This window comes from Camarhynchus parvulus, chromosome 27, assembly GCF_901933205.1.
Source record: "Camarhynchus parvulus chromosome 27, STF_HiC, whole genome shotgun sequence".
Classification (NCBI taxonomy): Eukaryota; Metazoa; Chordata; class Aves; order Passeriformes; family Thraupidae; genus Camarhynchus; species Camarhynchus parvulus.
Window position 1 is genome coordinate 3,716,593 of NC_044597.1, and position 21,217 is coordinate 3,737,809.

The 21,217-nt window shown below is 57.8% G+C and overlaps 1 protein-coding gene across 2 annotated transcripts; it reads right to left on the reverse strand.

Moving 5' to 3' along the window:
• Positions 1 to 196: 196 nt before the first annotated feature.
• On the reverse strand, positions 197 to 20,600 carry STARD3 (StAR related lipid transfer domain containing 3). Of its 2 annotated transcripts, XM_030966218.1 has the most exons (16): positions 20,509 to 20,600; positions 14,910 to 15,156; positions 11,712 to 11,789; positions 11,439 to 11,516; positions 11,294 to 11,347; positions 11,083 to 11,200; positions 10,037 to 10,132; positions 8,939 to 8,994; positions 8,168 to 8,260; positions 6,941 to 7,003; positions 5,873 to 5,968; positions 4,888 to 4,967; positions 4,465 to 4,569; positions 3,270 to 3,363; positions 1,076 to 1,155; positions 197 to 1,021 (listed from the first exon to the last, which is right to left on the reverse strand). In XM_030966218.1, the coding sequence occupies exons 2-16, from the start codon at positions 15,120 to 15,122 to the stop codon at positions 997 to 999; spliced, it is 1,329 nt and encodes a 442-aa protein (XP_030822078.1). In that variant the 5' UTR covers positions 15,123 to 15,156; positions 20,509 to 20,600; the 3' UTR covers positions 197 to 996. The 2 variants fall into 2 exon arrangements, with proteins under 2 accessions (XP_030822078.1, XP_030822077.1); XM_030966217.1 differs by having other exon boundaries at positions 198 to 1,155.
• Between the last annotated feature and the right edge of the window lie 617 nt (positions 20,601 to 21,217).

Here is a 21,217-nt window from a genome sequence, read left to right on the forward strand (position 1 = left end):
GGCTTTAATTCATCCCCCACAAATTTGGGGGGTCCGAACCCCCCCAGACCCCCAGGGGGGTGCAGAGAGCCCTGGGGGGGGGCTGTGGGTGCCCCCCCATCCCAGCACAGCCCCCACACTGCTGCTGCTGCTGCTGTTTTTAGAGCAGCACACGGAGCTCACAGGTAGAGGAGGAGCTGCAGCCGCCCCCGCACCCCCCCCCACGCACCCCCACCCCCAACACCCCCCCCAGCACCCCCAAAAAGGAGCAAAGTCTCTGCTTAAGGCAAATCCCGCGCCGGCTCCGCCCGGAGCTGCAGCTTTGGGAAGGAGGAAGGAAGGAAGGAAGGAGGAGGCTCAGCCAGAGCCAAGGGGAGATTTGGGGGGTCCCCAGCGCTGTCACCGGGGTGGGGGGTGGGGGGGGGGGTCACAATTTGTGCCTTGAGCCGCTGAGCCTGGCACAGGGCTCAGCTGTGACATGGCCACCACCTCTGTCCCCTCTTCCTCAGGAAATTGGGGAGCAACGACACCAACCTGGGGGTGCCAATCACACCAATCTCGGGGTGCGAGTCACACCAATCTCGGGGTGCCAGTCACACCAATCCGGGGGTGCCAGTGACACCAACCTGGGGGTGCCAGTCACACCAATCTCGGGGTGCCAGTGACACCAATCTCGGGGTGCCAGTGACACCAACCTGGGGGTGCAGTGACCCCAATCTCGGGGTACCAGTGACACCAATCTGGGGGTGCCAGTGAGCCCCCACCCCGTTTTTAGGGAGGGGGGGCCCTGCCCAGCCCCCAGGGCAGGGGTTTGGCACAGAACAGTCGGGTCCAGGCCCTCTGAGCTGTGGTGGGAGGAGAGGCCGAGCCCACCTGGCTGGTAAGCGGGGGGACCCCTCCTCGCCTGGGGGGTGCAGGGTCCTGTCCCCATGGCCAGAGAGCAGAGAAGGCTCTGGAATGTCCTCAGGGCTTGGGGCAGAGCTCAGCCCAGAGAGACGAGAAGGTTCTGGAAGGCTCTCAGGGCTTGGGGCAGAGCTCGGCCCAGAGAGACGAGAAGGTTCTGGAAGGTTCTCAGGGCTTGGGGCAGGGCTCGGCCACGCGCTGGCGCAGGTGGAAGGCGAACTCGAACATGGTGGCAGCCAGGCTCTGGTGGATCAGGTACCTGGGCAGGCGACCCTGGGGACACAGGACAGGGACACGAGGCCCTGAGGGACCATTTGGAGCTGGGGATTGTCCCCGTCCCACCCTGGGGGGTTGCAGGGACACAGAGCCATGAATGAGGGCTGGGGGCTGGTCCCATCCCGCTCCAGGGTGTTGGGGCTGGGGGCTGCATCCAGCCTAGCCTGGGCAGCTGCAGGGACAGAGGTGAGGGCTGGGCTGGGGGATGTCCCCCATCCCACCATCCTATCCCATCCCATCCTGTTCCAGGGGTGCAGAAGCCATGAATGAGGGTTGGGGCTGCCCCTATTCCATCCCACCCCATCCTGTCCCACCCCAGAGGGATCCAGGGGTGCAGGAGACAGCAATATGGTTGGGGCTGGGCTCTGCCCCCATCCCATCCCCCATTCCATCCCAGAGGGATCCAGAAGCCATGAATCAGGATTGGGATTGGGGTCTGCCCCCATCCCACCCCATCCTGTCCAATCCCATCTCATTCCAGGGATGCAGGAGCCATGAACGAGGGTTTGGGCTAAGCTTTTTCCCCATCCCATCCCATCCCATCCCATCCCATCCCATCCCATCCCATCCCAGAGGGATCCAGGGATGCAGAAGCCATGAAGGAGGGTTGGGGCTGTGCTCTGCCCCCATCCCACCCCATCCCACCCCATTCCGTCCCGCCCCATCGGGCCCCAGGGCTGCGGGAGCGCCGCTGGGCGGAGCTGCAGCTCCCCGGCAGCTCCGATCCGATCCGGGGGAGGAACTGCAACGTGCTTGGATTCCTCTAAAAAAGCCCTGCACGACTCACCCCCCCCACCGCCTCGGCCTCGGCTCCGAGGTGGGAGATCCATGAAAAAAAATAATAATCCTTGGCTCTGGGGGGGAGGGCGCTGAGGCAGGGCTGGGAACTGGCACGGAGGGATGAGTGGAAAACGATCCCGAGCGTCAGGCAGGCACAGGACACTGCCCTGCCCTGGGATTGGGGTGCTCCAGCACAGATCTTTTCCTGCAGGGGAGTTTTCCCTCTGGAGGGGATTTTCCCTGGGATCAGGGGCAGGAAAAGTGCGAGGCCGCTGTTCCAGGGGCCATTTCACACACACACACACACACACACACACACGTGCGGGATGCTGCCTGCCCCGAGGAGCAGGAAGGGATGAGCCACGGGCTATAAATACTCGCCCAGGGCCAAAGGGAAGAGCCGGGAGTTGCCGAGGGGTCCGGCCTGGGCTGGCAGAGCCCCTGGGGAAGGCGCTGGGAGCACTTGGGGGTTATTAATAGCTCGGCATTCCTTCCACGGCGGAGGCGGCGCCGGCACAAGCACAAGGATAAGGAAACTCTTTTCTTCCCAAGCCCCACCACGGGGGGGTTTGATATCCATCCCCCTGCCCCAAAACCGTGATGGACAACAGATCCACGGGAGGAGGAAAACATCCCTGGGGGGAGGAAAACACCCCTGGGCACAACAGGGTGGGCAGGATCTGCTCCACGCTGCTCTGGGCGCTTCCCAAACCTTTTCCCGAAGCTTTTGGCTGGGCTCAGGGGGAGGGGAAGGGGCCGTGGGAGGGGAGGGGAGGAGAGAGGAGGGGGCAGCAGCGCTGCAGCACAGCCGAGGGATGAATGAATGGAGCCTTTGTGCTGCTGCGGCAGCGCCGTTACCACGCCAACCCTCGGCGGAGGAAGGAACGGGGCCAGCTCCGCTGCCGCTGCCGCCCCATCCCGGTCCCGCCGTGCTCTGCCGGGACACCGGCAAGGACAGGCAGCTCCACAAATAGCTCCGGAGCCGGGGCGGTTCGTTCTTCCCCCGCTGGGGAGGATTTTGGGGGTTATGGTTGTGCCAAGGGGCTCTGGAGCCCCTCTGGAGCATTCCCGGCACCAAAGTTGCCTCACCCAGTCCTGCACTCAAAGGTGACACCCCTAAGTGAGACCTGAAATAAGGAAGAGCTTCCCAAACTCCCGCTGGGAAAGCAGGGGGATTTTGGAGGAGTTTAACCCCTCACTTGCCAAGCCTGAGTCCCTTCAGGGCAGTGCTTGCCAAGGGGCCACTTGTGTGGCTGCTGGGATGCTGGAGCAGGGCCTTGGGCTGTGCTGGGGATGGGACTCAGCTGCCTCACCCAGGAACTGCCTTTTACCTTCAGATCTGTGTTGAGAATCCAGATGAAGGTGCAGACCTTGGCATTGCTGGGACATTTCAGCACGATGAATCCTCCAGGTCCATTCTCACCCCTGCGGAGGAAAAGCCAAGAGAGTCAGGCTGGAATTCTGGCTGGGATTCTCTGTGGATGCACTGCATGGAGCTGAGCCTGGCAGCGAAGGGCAGAGCCCAGTGGGGCAGGAGCAGATGCTGGGAGCCTGGGAAGGTGTGTGCCTTGGCTCCAGGTACACGAGCCAGCACGGCAGGGCAGCTTTCCCACAGGTGCCTTGGCAGTGCTGGTGCCAGGGCTGCTGGTGGAGCAGCAGCTCTGCCTCTGCACTGTGCCAGCTGCTCCTCGTGGGAAGCTTTCCCTGGAGCAAACAAGAGGTCCCAGGAAGCTCTGTGTGCTCAGGACAGGCTCAGCACTTGTCACTCCAGCCCCCAGATCCTTCTCAGCACCATCTGATCTGTCTCTGAGACGGGAGCTGTGCACACACAGCCCAAATACAGATTTCCCTTCCCTCTTCAGAACACGCTATTTTTGCTGTGTGCCTTCCTTAAAGGATTTTTCCAGGCCCTGAAGTCCCCAGTTCCTAAATAGACTCAGGCAGCTCCAACAGCTCTGAGATAAAATGTCAATTACTTTAACCAGATTATTGAGAAAACTGAAGTCGGAGTGTGCAGCAGCACAGCTGGGCCCTGGCAGGAACAAGGAGTCCTTGTCTGATGTGCCTGACCCTGCTGGGATCCATCACCAGCCTGTCCCTCTGGAAGGGGAGAGGCCAAAGCCCTGCTGAGATTTTGGGAGCTGCTCCATCCTCGTTTCATCCCTCAATGCCTCAAATTCAGTTTATGAGGAGCATGTGAGAGGCTCAGAGCCACATCCAGCTGTTTACTGCCCCTCAGAAATTCCTGTTTGGGAATTTACTGTTACATAAACAGGATGTGGGACTGGGATGGAGTTTGTTACTGGTCAGCACCTCCACTCCCCTGAGCTGGGAAACGCCCCAGCACCGCTGACAGCACAGAGAGTTTCTCGAACAAAGGGAGACGAACAAGGGAAGCGAGGTTCAGCTCCACAAATAGCTCAGCTTCCTGCAAATCCTGCCAGCAAGGCAGCAGGGCTTGCAGTGAAGCTTGGAGCTCTGGAGAAGTGCGTGATCCCAGCTGAAAAAACAGCACCTGCCTCTCACCTGACGTACTTGGAGAGCGGAGGCTTCAGGCTGTGCGTGGTCGACATCCCTGAGGACACGTACCTGTCCCTCCTCCTCTCGATCCGACGCACGTTCACGAAATCCCTGCGCAAAGAAAGGCCTTAAAAACACACCAGGGATGTGGAGGGGGGCAGATCCCTCTCTTTGGGCTGCTCAGGGAGAGGCTGTGGCAGGGCTGTGTCGACACAAGGAGGCACAGCCAAGATATCTGGGAGCCTGACTGAGCGAGGTTTGGAGCTTGGAGAATCCTGCCAGGAGGAAATTTCAGGGGCTGCTCACCCTTGGGAGAGTTACCTGCACAGCCAACCAGCCCTACCACGGTGAGACCAGCAGCTCAGAGCATTCCCAGAGGGGTCTCCCCATGGTTTGGGGGTGTTTAGGGGCAGTGTGGGATGAACTGACCTTGGGGACACCACCCCACCAGCAGCTCCGGCCGCCACGTCGTACGAGACGATCGTGTTGTCCTCAACCCGCTGCAAGATCTGGAGAAGAGCAGAGGAAATAAATCAAAAGAAGGGAGATTTGCTCAGATTGTGTCTCCAAGCCTGTACACGAAGAGGATACAGCCCCTCCCCTAAATCACCACTGGGATCGGATCTTTTGGGGCAGAGAGTGACGAGCGGTGCGTGCGTGGGTTCGTCTCCCGAGTTCCTCTCCACGAGGCTCAGACCCCCTCAGCAGGCAGAGGCAGGTGTGGCTCAGCCCTGGCCTCTGTCCCTGCCCACCTCTCCCAAAAGAAGGGAGATTTGCTCAGATTGTGTCTCCAAGCGTGCACATGCCAAGAGGATACAGCCCCTCCCCTAAATCAGCACTGGGATCTTTGGGGCCAGAGGGTGATGAGCGGTGCATGCATGGATTTGTCTCATGAGTTTTTGGGGGGCACTGGTGTCACCTCTAGCTTCCCTCCACAAGGCTCAGACCTCCCCCAGCAGGTTTGGCTCAGCCCTGGCCCCTGTCCCTGCCCACCTCTCTCAAAAGAAAGGAGATTTGCTCAGATTGTGCCTCCAAGCCTGCACACCAAGAGGCCACAGCCCCTCCCCTAAATCAGCACCGATCTTTTGGGCCGAGCGGTGGGTGCACGGCTTCATCTCCTGAGTTTTTGGGGGGCACTGGTGTCACCTCCAGCTCCTCTCCATGAGGCTCAGACCCCCCCCAGCAGGTCTGGCTCAGCCCTGGCCCCTGTCCTGCCCACCTCTCGGGCTCTTGGCCGGGCCCAGGCGTGCAGCCGGCTGGAGCGCACGGATGAGCGGCGCAGATTTAACGCCTCGGTGCCTGGGATCCAGCTCGGCTCCAGCCCTGCCAGCAGCCTGTGCTGGATGGGGAAGCTCCAGCTCTCTCCGCTCCAAGGAGCTCCTGTGATTAAGCCATCTTTGTCCAGCACGCTCACCTGGCAAGCCGCCACTGTTCTGTTCCACAGGATCATCTTCTCGGGCTGCAGAATCACCTCCTGGTAAACCATTTCAGGGGAGCACTGCAGGAAAGCCTGAGGACACAGCCAGAGCAGTCAGCCAGCCCCTCTGCTCCCCTTGGGGGTGTTATTTTTAAGGAAAACAGGGCAAAACCACAAAGGACAAGTGGGAATACAGGTGAGGGGAGAGGTGAGGCCAGTCTGGCACCCCTGCATGCAAAGCCGTGGCTGTCACCTCTGTGTCCCAGAGCTCCCAGGGGCCTGGAGGGCACACGTGGGGTCAGGGAGGACACACAGACCTCAGGATTTGGGAGCCACTGAGCTCTGCCTGTCTGTCTGCCCCTCTCCCACCCCCAGCAGCTCCCCATGCACCATTGCTTTGAGAAGTTGCATTTTTGACTGTTTTGTTTGGTTTTTTTTTTCCCAAGCCATTCCAAGCTCCAGCACACACAGCATCCATTCCATTCTCTCCCAATCCCCACGGGAGCAGGGATCTTCAGAGGCAAACAGTTCATGCAGCAAAGTGGGACCATCCAGCTTTTGCTGGTGAACACAGAGCTGCTCCACTGGCAGCTCCTGCCAGCGAGGCAACATATGCACTGGAACAAAGAAAAGCCACGGCAGCACCGACGCTTCATTAAAACGTGGTTCCCAGCCAAGGCACTCCAGCTTGGGAGAGGGCACAGAGCAAGGCACTTCTGAGCTGCTCTGCCCGGTGCCAGGCAGCAGCAGAGGCACACTCAGCCCTGGCCTTGCTGGCAATTAGTTCCAATTAGCCTCCTTGGTCAGATTAGTCCGAGATGCTGAGGTTGGAAGCGACTCTTGCAGTCACCTGCTCCCGATTCTACCAGTGGAGTCTGGGGCCTTGGATATTTACTGGGGAGTTTGTCTGCTGGCCAAGGGGTTTTCCTGGAGAGATTCCCCAGTGCTGTTCATCTGTCTCCAGCACAGGGAGCGTGTTCTGCAGCCTGACCTGTGCTGAAAGCTGAGCTGTGGCTCTTCCCCCGTGCCAAAGAGACCAAGGAATGGGCCCGAGGATGTTCTTACCTTTAAAATAAAGGTCTTGCCGTGGAAAGGGATTTCAAAAGTGTAAACAACATCACCAAAGTCCTGTGCAAGAGATGAGAAAGTTGTGTTTTTATCAGTAAAAAGGGATTGTTTCTATTTAGGGTGAAGTTTGCTAAAACTCTGAGGCTCCTGTCACCCCCTACTCCCCACACCAAGCAGCGACCTCAGCACAGAAACCGCCCCAGGCACATTTCAGTTGGCCGTGCCTAAATTTCCATCAACAAAACAATATCCAGAGAGGCAGCAGGGATGAGACAGAAAAAGAATCCACCCCGTGCCAGGCTGCAAACCCCACGTCAAGGTCACATTCTCTTTGTAGCAGCACTGGGGTGCAAAAGGGGTGTGCTGCCAGAGCTGCTGGTGTTACCTATGGCTGAGAGGAGCCTCCCTGGAGGGGCTGGGGATGGGCAGATGAAAACCTTTCATCGTTAGCCCTGTGTTAAACTCTGATTAGTCTATTTAAATCCATCCCCCTTTGGAAAAAGAAAACAATCTGCCCAGCTAGTTTGGCATCAGACAAAGGATCACTTGACAGGGGAATTTGAAACACCAGATGAGACAGCAGTTTGCAGGATTCGCACCCCCCAGTTGTGTTTGAACCTTGTGAAACAAGGTTGGGTTTGAGGGGCAAATCCCTCCTCTTTCTCTCCACTCTTCAGAGAGAAAAAAGAGCTCTGTGCACCCCAGAAAAGTCTGGAGTAGGCAGAGCCACATCTCAAATTTACACCCCAGGTTCCAGGTGCTGGGGAAAGGGGACACCAGTGGCTTTGGAGTGCCCCACATGGGCCAAGTCTCCAGTTTGGGCCCCCAGCAGGCTCAAAAGATTCCAGTTTGGGCCCCCAGCAGGCTCAAAGACACCTGGCCATGGAGCAAGGGCAGAACTGGAGCTGTGGGACCAACATTCCCCTGCTCCTTCCCATGGCTCTGCATCCCAAAGGTGACCTGGCCACCCCTGCCCACCCTCTGGACAGAGGGAGGAGGGAAGGGCCCTCTCCTGTCAAACTGCAAGGCAATTAAAGGTCTAATTAAATAAGAGGGGGATTTTACATTTAACTGAACTGGAATAGATTCCTAATTCAATCAGGTAATTGTAACGCTTGTTAATTTTTCATGGCGCAAGGAGGTTTCCAAAGCCTCGTTTGTCCTGGTTTTTGCTAAGCCATCCATGCCCTCTGCCAGCTGGGGAGGAAAAAAAACCACACTTGCATTGTTTTTCTCGAACTTCCAGTTCTCCTCCTGGGCGAGGATTTGGTCCACAACCTCCATGGCCTCTTTGCCTTGTCGGACATACTCCTTTTCCTGGGGAAAAAAAAAGGAGGATTTTACCTTTAGATTTCATTAGCTGGGCGTGGAGGAAGCTTGAGGAGTGTGTGTGTGTGTGTGTGAGGCTGCTCCCCCCTCCCCGGGCTGGCAGAGGGAAAGGGGATCAGAAATCTCTTAATTTGGGTCACAGAGGCCTCATTTTGGAGCTCCAAGTCACGCTCCCCGCCCTGGCTTGGATCCACACACCAGCTGCTCCCGATGGCTCCTGCCTTACAGGAGGGTTTCCAGCAGGCAAAGGGCTCTGGGATGTGCAGCTTCCTTCCTGGAGGAGCCACAACAGGAGCAGGATCTCTTGGAAAAGGGCACAAAGCCTGTGCCCAGCCAGGTTTTGGGGCCACCCCTCAAGCCAAGGGGACAGGTGAGGTGATGCCCATCCCAGAATGTGACCAAAGGACCAGGGATGGAAGAGGGAAGGGAAAGGGACGGGCAGAACAAATCCCTGTGGGATGCTGCAGGGAGAGCACACAGCCCTGGGGAAGGGGGATAAAGCTGGGGGGGCTCAGGTGACCTCTCCTGGGTGGTGGCACAGAGAGGGCTCAGCCAGAGTCCCCAGAGCTGAGGGGTCTGGAATGGGGGCAGCAGCAAAACCTGACTGGGGAGACTCCCAGAGCCCCAGATCAGCTGGAGCTGAGGGCAGGGCCAGGCTCTGTTTACCTGAGTTGTCAAGGCCTTCCTCCCCACACCTTCCTCATCAGACTCGTTGTCTGAGCCTGCAGGGAAGCACCAATTAACTCACAGTTAATGAACACCCCACAGGTACCACCTCCCTCCCTTTTGGTGATCCCTGTCCCTCATCCAGCAGGAAGGGCTCTCAGTGAGGATGACTCCCTGTCTGCCTGAACTGCTCTCCAGAGGGCTGAGCTCATCCCTGGTGTCAGGCACAGCAGGAAAAGCTGTTCCAGAGAGCTGGGCTCATCCTGGGTGTCAGCTACACTGGGACAACTATTCCAGAGGGCTGAGCTCATCCCTGTGTCAGCTACATTGAGACAACTGCCCTGGAGAGCTGGGCTCATCCTGGGTGTCAGCTACAGCAGGAAAAGTGTTCCAGAGGGCTGAGCTCATCCTGGGTGTCAGCTACACTGGGACAACTGCTCTGGAGAACTGGGCTCATCCTGGGTGTCAGCTACAGCAGGAAAAATGTTCCAGAGGGCTGAGCTTGTCCTGGGTGTCAGCTACACTGGGAAAGTATTCCAGAGGGCTGAGCTCATCCCTGTGTCAGCTACACTGGGACAACTGCTCTGGAGAGCTGGGCTCATCCTGGGTGTCAGCTACAGCAGGAAAAATGTTCCAGAGGGCTGAGCTTGTCCTGGGTGTCAGCTACACTGGGACAACTGCTCTGGAGAGCTGGGCTCATCCCAGGTGTCAGGCACAGCAGGACAGCCCAGCTGAGGTGTCCCCTCCCACGCCAGGAGCTCTCCAGTGCCACCAGCCCTCATCCCCACCCCTGTGCCCTCACCCCAGGGCAGCATTTTCCAAGCACACAGCTCAGAGCATTTAATCCCAAGCCCACACAAAGCTCCAGCTCCCCAGGGAGCTGCAGCCAGGCTGGCAGGGATGAGGGCAGCACCAATAAAAAGGTGCCAATTGGAGAGTGTGCCGAGGTGCAGGCACTGAGAAGGGACCCTGGTTTTCAGTGTCAGGCTCTGCCAAGGTTGGGATAACGAGGCAGAGCTCTGGGCAGAGATGATGGAGGTGAGGAATTCCATGGTGGGATGAGCATGGTAAGTGAGGTGATGGCACAGGTGACCTTACCTGCAAAGGACTCGGGTGGGGAGTAGAACTGTCCCTCGGAGAGGGCCCGGGGGTACAGCAGAGGCCTCGAGGCTGCAGCCTGGGCTGCCAGGAACCCTGGGAATGGGAGCACAAGGATTGAACACCTGGCAGGCTGTGGGACCCCAGCCCTGCCAAAACACCCTCTCTTGTTTTTCCCATGTCTTTTCCCACTGACAGCAGCCAGCCTCAGCTCCTGTTGCCTCAGCTTTTGTCTGAGATGTTTTATCTGCCCCGGAGATCAATGGGCTCTTCTGCCTGTCAAATAATCCAAAGGCGATTAAGCATCTAATTAAATAAGAGCTTCCCCTAGAAGCAATTTGGAACCTGAGCCTAATCCAATAGAGGCATTAAACACTTGATCATTTTTCAATTTAAAGCCTCCTTGCAAGACCCAAACATCCTCTGGTGCTTTCCAGTCAGAGCACTTCTGATTGAGCCCAGCCTGACAAATGTCCCTCTTAAGTTTGGTGTCACTTCCCAGCCAGTGACTCCTGGGACAGGGACAAAGCTCCCTAGAAGGACCCTGGAAGCCACAGGGTGATGTGTGAAGCATGAGGTCAGCCCCAATCTCTGCTCAGCGTGACCTCAGAGACCACAGAATTTCACACCCCATCATTCACCCCGTGCCACAGAATGTGTCTGTGACTCCAGCAGCCCCTCTGGAAAGGGCTCCAGCCAGATCCAAACACAGATATCAGGGACAGGGAGTCCAGCTCTCTGCCTGGCATTTGCCTCCCTGTTTCCAAACACTTTCTCCCATGCAGAGCTGAGCTCTGTCTCCAGCACGTCTGGCTGCAGGATCCAGCCATTGGGAAATCTGGCACATTTTTTCTCCCTTCAATTAAAAGATGCTTTTTATAATCTGGTATTTTCTACCCCTGAAGGGACTTGTTGACCATAACAAAACTGAGTCAGGCACTTCCCATCCCAGCCAGCCTGGAAATTCCTTTCCCAGAAATGTCAGATCAAGGTGCTGCCAGAGCAGGCCTGGTTGGACTTTACCAGAGAGGAGCAAAAATACTCACATCGTTCCTCTTCTGCTTCCTGAGTTAGGACTTTAAAATCCAGGAACCAGGTCTCCAGCCAAGCAATGACAAAGGAGACGATGGGAAGTAAATACCCAAAAGCCCCTTTGGTCAGAAGCTGTGTGGAAAGAAGCAGAAACCCCAGGGAATGACCCAAACAGGGAATAAAACATCACTGAGAAATCACAAAATGCCTTGCAGGGAAACCAACCTCGGAGAGGATGACCTTGACAATCAGGAAGGCACTGGATACCAGTGTGGTGACCTGAAAAAGAAAGTGGCCAGAGCTCAGATCGCTGGGAGGGCCAGGAGGAGAGGGAAAAGCCCCCAGAGGAGAGGCTGGGCTGGCTCCTTACCGCGATGACCCACCAGTGGCGCAGGCGCACGACGGCGTAGCCCAGGAGCAGCACAACAAATCGAAACAGAGCCAAGAGCTGCAACAACAAACACCCAGCAACACCAGTCACCACTGCCCCTGTCCCTCTGCCAGCTGCTGGGAGGGCAGGGACAGCTGCCAACTCCTGGGTCAAAGCTGCACCAGCAGGATTCACCGAGGTGGGCAAGGGGACAGCCCAGACCCTCCCGGCCCCACCGAGCTCCAGCGCCCTGCAGGAGGCTGAGATACTCACAAAGATATCAAAGAATGAAGTATTGAATTTGTAGTTGATGATTTCATCCTTCAGGTTCTCCTTGATGCCCACCTTGGTCTGAGGGAGACAGGGAAGCAGGAAGCTGATAAGAAACTGATGGGAGAAAGAGCTGAGCAGTGCTCGGGGTTATGGCCAGGTCAGGGAATAAAAATGGTCCCACACAGGCCCAGGGTGGGCTGCTCTGGCAGCACAGCACCAGGCAGGATCCCATGGCACATTTCCTGCCTGGGATGTGCCAGGAGTCACATGGATTCACACCATGTTTCCCCCCAGGAGGGACATGAGTGGGGCAGGAGGGACATTGAACACCTTTAGGTGGGACAGGAGGGACATTGAACACCTTTAGGAGGGACATTGAACACCTTCAGGAGGGACATTGAACACCTTTAGGTGGGGATTTCCAACACCCAAATCCTTGGCTCAGCACAGCCAGTGCCACCAGTCCCTGCCCACCTCATCCAGATTCCAGAGGAATGGGAGAAAACACGGGAAAAAATGGAAAACCACAGGGAAAATGTTCCTCAGGAACCTTCACTAACACACTCAACATCTTCCTGTGGGGGCTGCCAGGGTCACTGAGGAGCTGGGGGGGGATTTAAAAAGCAAAGCACTGAGGGGTCCCTTCTCCCTCCAGCTGGCTTCCCACAGCTCACAGCAGTGCTCCAGGAAATCTGCTGGAAGAAGGGAAGCAGCAGGATCAAACATGCTGGAAAAGGGGAAGAGAGAGGAGAGGGGGATGCACAGCCCAGGCTGCAAGAGGCAAAACCACTCTGGGATTGCCAGCAGCGTGGAAAAAACTCATCCTGAGATAATCCAGGGTCTGCCAGCCCTGCTCCTTTGGCCACCATAAATCCTGGGAGGCTGGAATGGCTGTCTGGGAGGAAGTGGAGGGCTCAGGTAACTGGAACAAATGCTTCACCTTTAGGCTATGGCTTTGGATGGAGCCCAGCTGGCTGGGAGCTGGCAGAGGCAGCAGCTGCTGGAGCTGGGGCCAGTCCTTGGCAAGCCAGGGTGTCCTGGCACTCCAAGGGCAGCCACTGGGAAAGGATCCCTGTGGGTCAGGGCTCTGGCTTCAAACCCAGGGAGAAGGAGGCAAAAAGAGAGGGGGGTGAAGCTGGGCTGTGGCCACAGGACTTGGGCCAGCTCGGCTGAGTGGCCACCAAAATCCTCTTCCCCCTCTCTGTGGCTCCATGGGATGCTGCAGGAAGGAAGGGAGAGCTTTGGGTGATGATTTTTGGGGGGTGCTTTGGCTGAGTGGCCACCAAAATCCTCTTCCCCCTCTCTGTGGCTCCATGGGATGCTGCAGGAAGGAAGGGAGAGATTTGGGTAATGATTTTTGGGGGTGTTTCTGGTGTTTCTGGTGTATGGGCTGTGAGGAACAGTTGGTGGTGCCAGTCCCTGGCAGAGGGGTGTCCTGGCACTCCAAAGGCAGCACTGGGATTGGGAAGGGATCTCTCCCAGTCTGGCATATATAAATATAAAACAAAGGGGCAAAATATAAATATTATACAAATATGAATATAAAACAAAGGGGCAAAAAGAAATATATAAATAGAAACATACCTATTTTATAAATATAAAATATCTATCTAATTATAAATATAAAACAAAGGGGCAAAAAGAAATATATAAATAGAAACATACCTATTTTATAAATATAAAATATCTATCTAATCATAAATATAAAACAAAGGGGCAAAAAGAAATATATAAATATAAACATACCTATTTTATAAATAGAAAATATCTAATTATAAATATAAAACAAAGGGGCAAAAAGAGAGGGGGTGAAGCTGGGCTGTGCTTTGCTGAGTGGCCACCGAGAGCCTCATCCCCAGCCCCTGACTCCACAGGATGCTGCAGGATGGATGAGACACTTTGAGGGGTGTTTTCAGCTCAAACACAGGCAGATGAACCACCTGAGGCATCTCCCTGGCTCTCTGAGCACCCAGCCTGCACAATTACAGTTTGCTTTTAACGAGGGGCAATTTCCTGGGCTTATCTCACAGTGAAGGAAACGGTAGGATACAAAAAAAGGGGGGGAAAAAAAAGGAAAAAAAAAGGCATTAGTCATGATATCAAACCGTTGCTCTTCATAACCAGGCAAATAAGCTGCTCTAATGGATTTAAATATGCAGCATTTCAGCTCAGGGGCCCAAATATCAGCACTTAGTCACTCATTAATGGCTACCTGCAGCACCCACGCTCAGCATCACCCTGGTGACCGAGCCAGGATTATCTCCTGGGGGCTGGAATTTGGAATTGCAGCAGCTCCCGGCGAGAGGATTGGGACAAGGGCAGGGGGCTGGGGTCCAAAGTGGGCGGGCAGGACACCATCGGCACGGCTGGAATGCTGGCTGGGAGGTGGTTTTTCCTAAGGGGGGTGGCGAGCAGGGGGGCTCTGGGCAGGGTCTGGACGGTCTGTTAAGTGCAGACAGCCAGAGATAAGGAGGGCAGAGAGATAAGAGCTGCTGAGGGAGCAGCAGCAGGATGCAGCGCTGATAAAATGCAGCCGCAGAGCTCAGGGGGTTCTATCTGTTCATCTCTGCTCTGGGTGTTCCAGGGGAGGACACGGAGTACCTGAAACCAGCCAGGGCCGGTTCAGGGAAAAATAAAAACAAAATATATAACCCAGGGAGGGATTTGGACTTGGTGGGACTGAGGTAAATAAACTGGATTTGCCCTGTTATTGCAACACAGAGCAAACACAGCAGCTGCTGAGTTGCTTTGGAGAGAAGCAAACCACTCACAACCCCCTCAACAGTCCCTTGGGAGGTGGAGCAGCACCTCCAGCTTCCCAAAGCTGAGACTAGCAGCAGAATTTTGGGATCAAAGGCCCTGGAGGATCCTCCCCTGCTCCTCTGATGCTCTGAGAACACAGCAGCAGCGAACCCAGGGGAGCAGGAGGAGAATTTGGCTCAACTCGGTGATTCCAGAGGCCCTGGATCTTGTTACAGCCCAACAAAGGGAGGTGTTAACAACCCTGGGCAGCCCCGACAAAGCCCAGGGGCAGGAAACGAGCTGGACTTTCGTTTCTATTAAAGATCAGCGGCTCCTTGGCCAGCGCTGGGAACAGCAAACAAAGATCGGTCCCAGGAGCGCTGGAACAGAGCAATTAACGCAGGGAACCGAGTTTAAAAAGGGCAAAGATTCCCGGCTTTGCTTCCTCCGACTCACATTCAGCTCGATGATCCACAACAGGGAGATGAAGAGCAGGTCGAAGGTGACGAAGAGGCAGAAGGTTCTCCTCACATCCGAGATGGCTTTTCTCTTCTCCGGGGAGAGGAAATAGGGGGAGAAGCCCTGGCTCTGCGAGAGGGAGGAGCTGATGGAGGCGATGGCAGGGAGGCTTCGTTCCAGGTCGTGCTGCAGCTCCGGGGGCTTGCTCATCCTCTGGGGACATCGGCCACCAGGGCAGCGTCACCTGCAGGACACACCGAGGGCTTGTCACGGCCCTGCTCCCGTCCTGATAATCCCAGGAGCAAATCGGATCCCAGGGAGAAATCATCCCCTGGAACAGGGTGACCAGAGGAGCTGGGGCTGCCCCTGGATCCCTGGAAGTGTCCAAAGCCAGGTTGGATGGAGCTTGGAGCAACCTGGGATAGTGGAAAGTGTCCCCCTGCCATGGTAGGGGTGGCACTGGATGAGATTTCATATTAGTTGATATTAAAAAATATGTATTTCCATGCTTTAATGCCATGGCAGTAGGAAAAGGGGCTCCAAAGCCCATGGAGATGCCAAGGCAGCATGGAAAGGAGCTGCAAACCCCATGAAAATGGCGTGGAAGGAGAAAAAGGAGTCCCAAACCCCAGGAAAATGTTGTGGAAAAAGAAAAAGGGGTCCCAAACACCAGGAAAATGTTGTGGAAAAAGAAAAAGGGGTCCCAAAACCCATGGAGACACTGTGGACACAGGAACAGGGGTCTGAGGATGTTTTGGGAGCACTCCCCGCAATCATGGAGCCACCCCACCTTTCCCTCTGCAGGGAAGGCAAAGCCTCAGGAGCTGGGCATCCCACTGGAACAGACCCCAGGCTGCACAGCCAGGAAAGAGCCCTGGGCCCGATGGGCCAGGCAGAGGAGCAGGGAGGCAGCAGGGAAGGAGCTGCTCCGTGTTCCAGGGCCAGGGAATGAGCTGCTCCATGTCCCAGTGTAAGGAGGGCAGCAGGGAAGGAGCTGGTTCATCTCCCAGTGTAAGGGAAGGAGCTGCTCCGTGTCCCAGGGGCAGAAGGGCAGCAGGGAAGGAGGGAAGGAGCTGCTCCATGTTCCAGTGTTAGGGAAGGAGCTGCTCCCTCTCCCAGGAGCAGCGAAGGAGCTGCTCTGTGTTCCAGAGAAGGAAGGCAGCATGGAAGGAGCTGCCCCATGTCCCAAGGGGCAGGGAAGGAGCTGCTCCTTGTTCCAGGGAGGGCCAGGGCCAGGGAACCTGCAGGGAAGGAGCTGCTCTGTGTTCCAGGGGCAGGAAAGGAGCTGCTCTGTGTTCCAGTGTTAGGGAAGGAGTTACTCCGTGTTCCAGGGGCAGGGAGGCTGCAGGGAAGGAACTGCTCCATCTCCCAGGAGCAGGGAAGGAGCTGCTCTGTGTCCCAGGGGCAGGGAGGCTGCAGGGAAGGAGGGAAGGAGCTGCCCCGTGTCAGGGAAGGAGCTGCCCCGTGTTGGGAAGGAGCTGCCCCGTGTCAGGGAAGGAGCTGCCCCGTGTCAGGGAAGGATCTCTCTCGTGTCCTGCCCCGCCTGGCAGTGCCGGGCACACGGTCCCGGCACGAGTCAGGTGTTGGAAGGCCGGGGCTGTTTTCCTGCAGCCCTGCCAACCATTGTGCTGGGATTTTTCCTCTCCGTCAGCGCAGCACAAGGAGGCCCCTGTGGGAAGGGAGGGTGACAGGCTGGGGACACAAACACGGAACAGGTCGGGCCAGGGATCTGTCAGCCCCAGCCACAAACTCCTCAATCCTCCTGCTCAAGGATGTTGCCAAAAAAATCCCCCTGGATTGCTCGTGCTGGGAGCTCCTGCCTTGGCAGTTCTGTGCCTGCTGGGAAGAAGCAGGGATGTTGGAAAGCAGTGAGGTTTGAAAGCAGTGAGCTTTGAAATCCCACTGGTGACACCCAGCAGGCTGCAGTGTCCACGGAAAAAGGAAAAAGGTCACGAGGCTGTGCCCAGATCTGTGAGGAGTGGAAATCCCAAGGGATGTGGAGCACCTGCAGGAGCTGAGCACGGCCCAGTTTGGATCCCTGAACCAGCGGTTTTTGCATCCCACCCCCGGGAAGTGCTGGGGCTGGGAAGGGAACAAAGCTGGACTCCTGTCAAATCCCTGCTATTCCCTCTCAGAGGAGCTCGGGGAAGGAGTGGAATCCTTGTCACCTCGGATCAGCCACTCCCTGCACCGGGCCCGGCTGGAAGTGACAAAAGTTGAGGACATCTGTGAGGGATAAATAATGAATCCCCCCTGGCCGGGGCTGCCGCCGCCTCCCCCTCCCCTCCTACAGCAATTTGCACTTAGGCAGCCCCGCCCCGACTTTCACAGCGCTTTAAAATCACCCGGAGAGGCTCCAGGGATGCCAGGAGGGGTCACAATGAGGTGTTGGGACATGGCAGGACGTGGCGACACAACACCAGAGCACCCCGGTGCAGCTCATCATCAATCCCAGCCTTGCCAAGGGGGTTGAAGCTGTTTGGGACGCTCTCAAACCATCCAATTCCCGAGGGCAAAATCTGAATTGTGGGGCAGAGCAGGAATGTGTGAATCCCAGACAATCCCCCCCTTGCAGTGGAGCTGCTCCCTGCGGCAGCTGAGAGCTCAGAGCAGGGGCTGGGTGTGCACAAACGTGCCTGTTCCTGGGTGACAGATGAATTATTGAGCTCTGCTCCATTATGCATTCCAGCATCCTCCACATCCCACTCTGGGTGGGGGTCGGGCTCTGCTCCCCAGGAACGAGGGATGCGATGGGAGGGGAAAGCCCCAAGCTGTGCCAGGAGAGGGGCAGGGTGGGCATCAGGGGGTTCATCCACTGCAAGGACAACCAGGGGCTCTGCAGTGTTGGTGGAGCTGTCAGAAGCGGTGTGGATGTGGCACTTGGGGACAGGGGTGACACGGCTGGGCGTGACAGCCCTTAACCCATGGCAGGGTTGATGATCCTGCAGGGCTTTTCCAGCCTGAATGAGCCCAGGAGTCCATCCCAGGGAGGGGCAAATGCTGCTGTGGGACACCCCGGGTGACAGATCACAGCCTGGGGGACACCCCGGGTGACAGATCACAGCCTGGGGGACATTCTGTGGGACAGATCACAGCCTGGGGGACATTCTGTGGGATAGGTCACAGCCTGGGGGACATTGTGTGGGATAGGTCACAGCCTGGGGGATGCCCTGAGTGACACATCATAGCCCAGGGGACATTTTGTGAGGCAGATAAAGCCTGGGGGATGCACTGAGTGACAAATCACAGCTCAGGTGACATTCTGGGTGGCAGATCACACCCAGGTGACACCCCAAGTGACAGATCAGTGCCACCACCCCAAAACCCCATCAGCCCAGTGCCAGCACCCTAAACCATCATCAATCCAGTGCCAGCACTCCAAAACCCTGTCAGCCCAGTGCCACCACCCCAAAAGCCAGTGCCACCATCCCAAAACCCCATGAGCTCAGTGCCACCACCCCAAAACCCTGCCAGCTCAGTGCCACCATCCCAAAACCCTGTCAGCCCAGTGCCACCACAGCCCAGTGCCACCACCATTAACACAGTGCCACCATCCCAAAACCCTGTCAGCCCACTGCCATCCCATTTCAGTGCCACCACCATAAACCACCATTAATCCAATGCCAGCACCCCATTACCCCATCAGCCCAATGCCACCACCCTAAACCATCATCAATCCAGTGCCAGCACCCCAAAACCCTGTCAGCTCAGTGCCACCACCCCAAAACCCTGCCAGCCCAGTGCCACCATCCCTAAACCATCATCAGCCCAGTGCCAGCAGCACACTAGTGGCCACCAGAACACCCCCAGGGGCAGTGCCAAGGCACGTCCCAACCCTGCCACCCCAACCTCCCGTGTCCCCCCCTCCCTGAGCCCCCCGTTAGCCCCGTGGCTCATCCATGACCCAGCTCCCACCCCGTGACTCCACTTCTCCTTCCACGCTTCCCCCGGGCTCATGTGACACTTCCTGCTGTCCCCTCTGCTGTCCCCTCTGCTGGGAACACCCCCAAGGTGACCCCAAAACCCCTGAGCCTGGAGGAGCAGAGGGATGGGGACCCCCCCTGCTGCACTGAGCGGTGTCTGAGCCCCTCTAAAACACCGAAACAAAAAAAAAATCAATTTTAACCCAGATACTGAAACTGCAGCCAAAAAAATAAACTGGGAAGGATCCAGCGGGGCAAAGCGCTGGGGAAGGGTTGGTTCAGGGCAAAGTGGGGACATGGGGACACCTGGGGGGACATTGAGACCCCTGGGAGGACAATAAGACCCTGGAGGGACACTGAGACCCCCAGGAGGACACTGAGACCTCAGGGGGACACTGAGACCCTCAGGGGGACACTGAGACCCCCAGGGGACACTGAGACCTCTGGGGGGACACTGAGACCTCAGGGGGACACTGAGACCCCCAAGAGGACACTGAGACCCCCAGGGGACACTGACACCTCTGGGGGGACACTGAGACCCCCAGGAGGACACTGAGACCCCCAGGAGGACACTGAGACCTCAGGGGGACACTGAGACCCTCAGGAGGACACTGGACCCCCAGGAGGACACTGAGACCCCCAGGAGGACACTGAGACCTCAGGGGGACACTGAGACCCCCAGGGGACACTGAGACCCCCCCAGCACTGCAGGGAACCTCAGGAAAAGCAGCTTTGTGCCAGAGGCAGCTGTGGGATCCTGCAGCAGCAACGTCCCCTATTTCCCCTAAAAGATCTGGGGTGAAATGTAGGGCTCCCCCTTCCCGTGCCCCAAAGGCAGCAGGAGGCACAGCCCAGCCCAGCCCAACATTTGGGGGTTTCAGGGCTCGGAGCCCCCCGTTCACAACGGGATTGGGGTCGGGATTGGGGTTGGGATGGGCTGGATGGGGGTCGGGATTTGGGGTGGGGTTTAGGTCAGGATTTCAGGCGGGATTTGGGCTGGGACTTGGGCTGGGTTTGGGGAGAGACCATTCGGGATGTGGGGCTGGATTTGGGCTGCGTTTGGGTCAGGATGTGGGGCTGGATTTGGGGCTGGATTTGGGCTGGGTTTGGGTCAGGATGTGGGGCTGGATTTGGGGCTAGATTTGGGTCGGGATGTGTTGGGATATGGGGCTGGATTTGGGATGGGTTTGGGGCTGGATTTGGGATGGGTTTGGGTCAGGATGTGGGGTGGGATTTGGCTCAGGATTTGGAACTCTCGGGGGCCCCACGCTGCCCCTTCCCCGCAGCCGAACGCTCCCGGGGCGCTCCCGGTGCTTCCTCCCGGGGGCTGCTCCACCTGCCCGGAGCCGCGGGAAGAGCCCGGGACCCCGCACCGGCCCAGCCCCGGGACCCCGCACCGGCCCAGCCCCGGGACCCCCGCACCGGCCCAGCCCCGGGACCCCCGCACCGGCCCAGCCCCGCCTCCCCAAGCCGTGGGGCCCGGTGCCGGTAACCGGGCCTGAGGCCGGGACTCGCCGTGCCAGCCCCGTCCCGTCCCGCTCCCACCGGCGGCTCTAGCGCTACCGGGAGAGGCACCGAGGCTGCGCCAGCGGAGCCCGGCACCAACACGGCCAGGAATGGACCGGAGCCCCCCGAAGTGTCGCCGTGTCCCCCCCGTGTGTCCCCCCCGGTACCTCCCGGTGCCGGTGCCGGGTCCCGGTCCCGCCAGCCGCCGCTTCCGGGCCCGCCGCCACCTCTGACCCCGGAAGGGAAACCCCAGAGCGAGGCTGCGCCGGCAGCGACCATTGCCGGCCGCGGGGGGGGAGCGGGGAGAGACCATTCACAGCGAGGGGGGGGTCAGTGGGGCTGGGAGAGACCATTTCTCACGCGGGGGGATCAATAAAGCTGGGAAGGACCATTCCTCGTGGGAGGGGGAATCAGTGGGGCTGGGAGAGACCATTCCAAAGGGGGGAATCAGTGGGATGAGGGCAAAACCATCCCCGTGTGGACGGGAGTGTCTATGGGGTGAGCACGGGAGAGACCATTCCCCTCCTTGGGGGTGTCCCAGGGGGTCTGGGAGACACCATTCTCCTGTGGAGGGGTGACCGTGGGGCTGGGAGAGACCACTGCGTGGTGGTGGGGGGTATCCATGGGGCTGGGAGACACCATTCCCCACATGGGGGGAGTCAGTGGGGCTTGGGACAGACCATTCCCTATGGGACAGGGGGTGTTCATGGGGGCTCGGGACAGACCATTCCCTATGGGACAGGGGGTGTTCATGGGACGCCCCACCCCCCCAACAAGGACTAGACCCCCCCCCCCCACCAAAGAGCCCCCAGCCCCCCAAAACCACTCTGCACCCTCTGTACAGCCGTTTATTGCGGGCGGGGGGCTCTGCTCGCT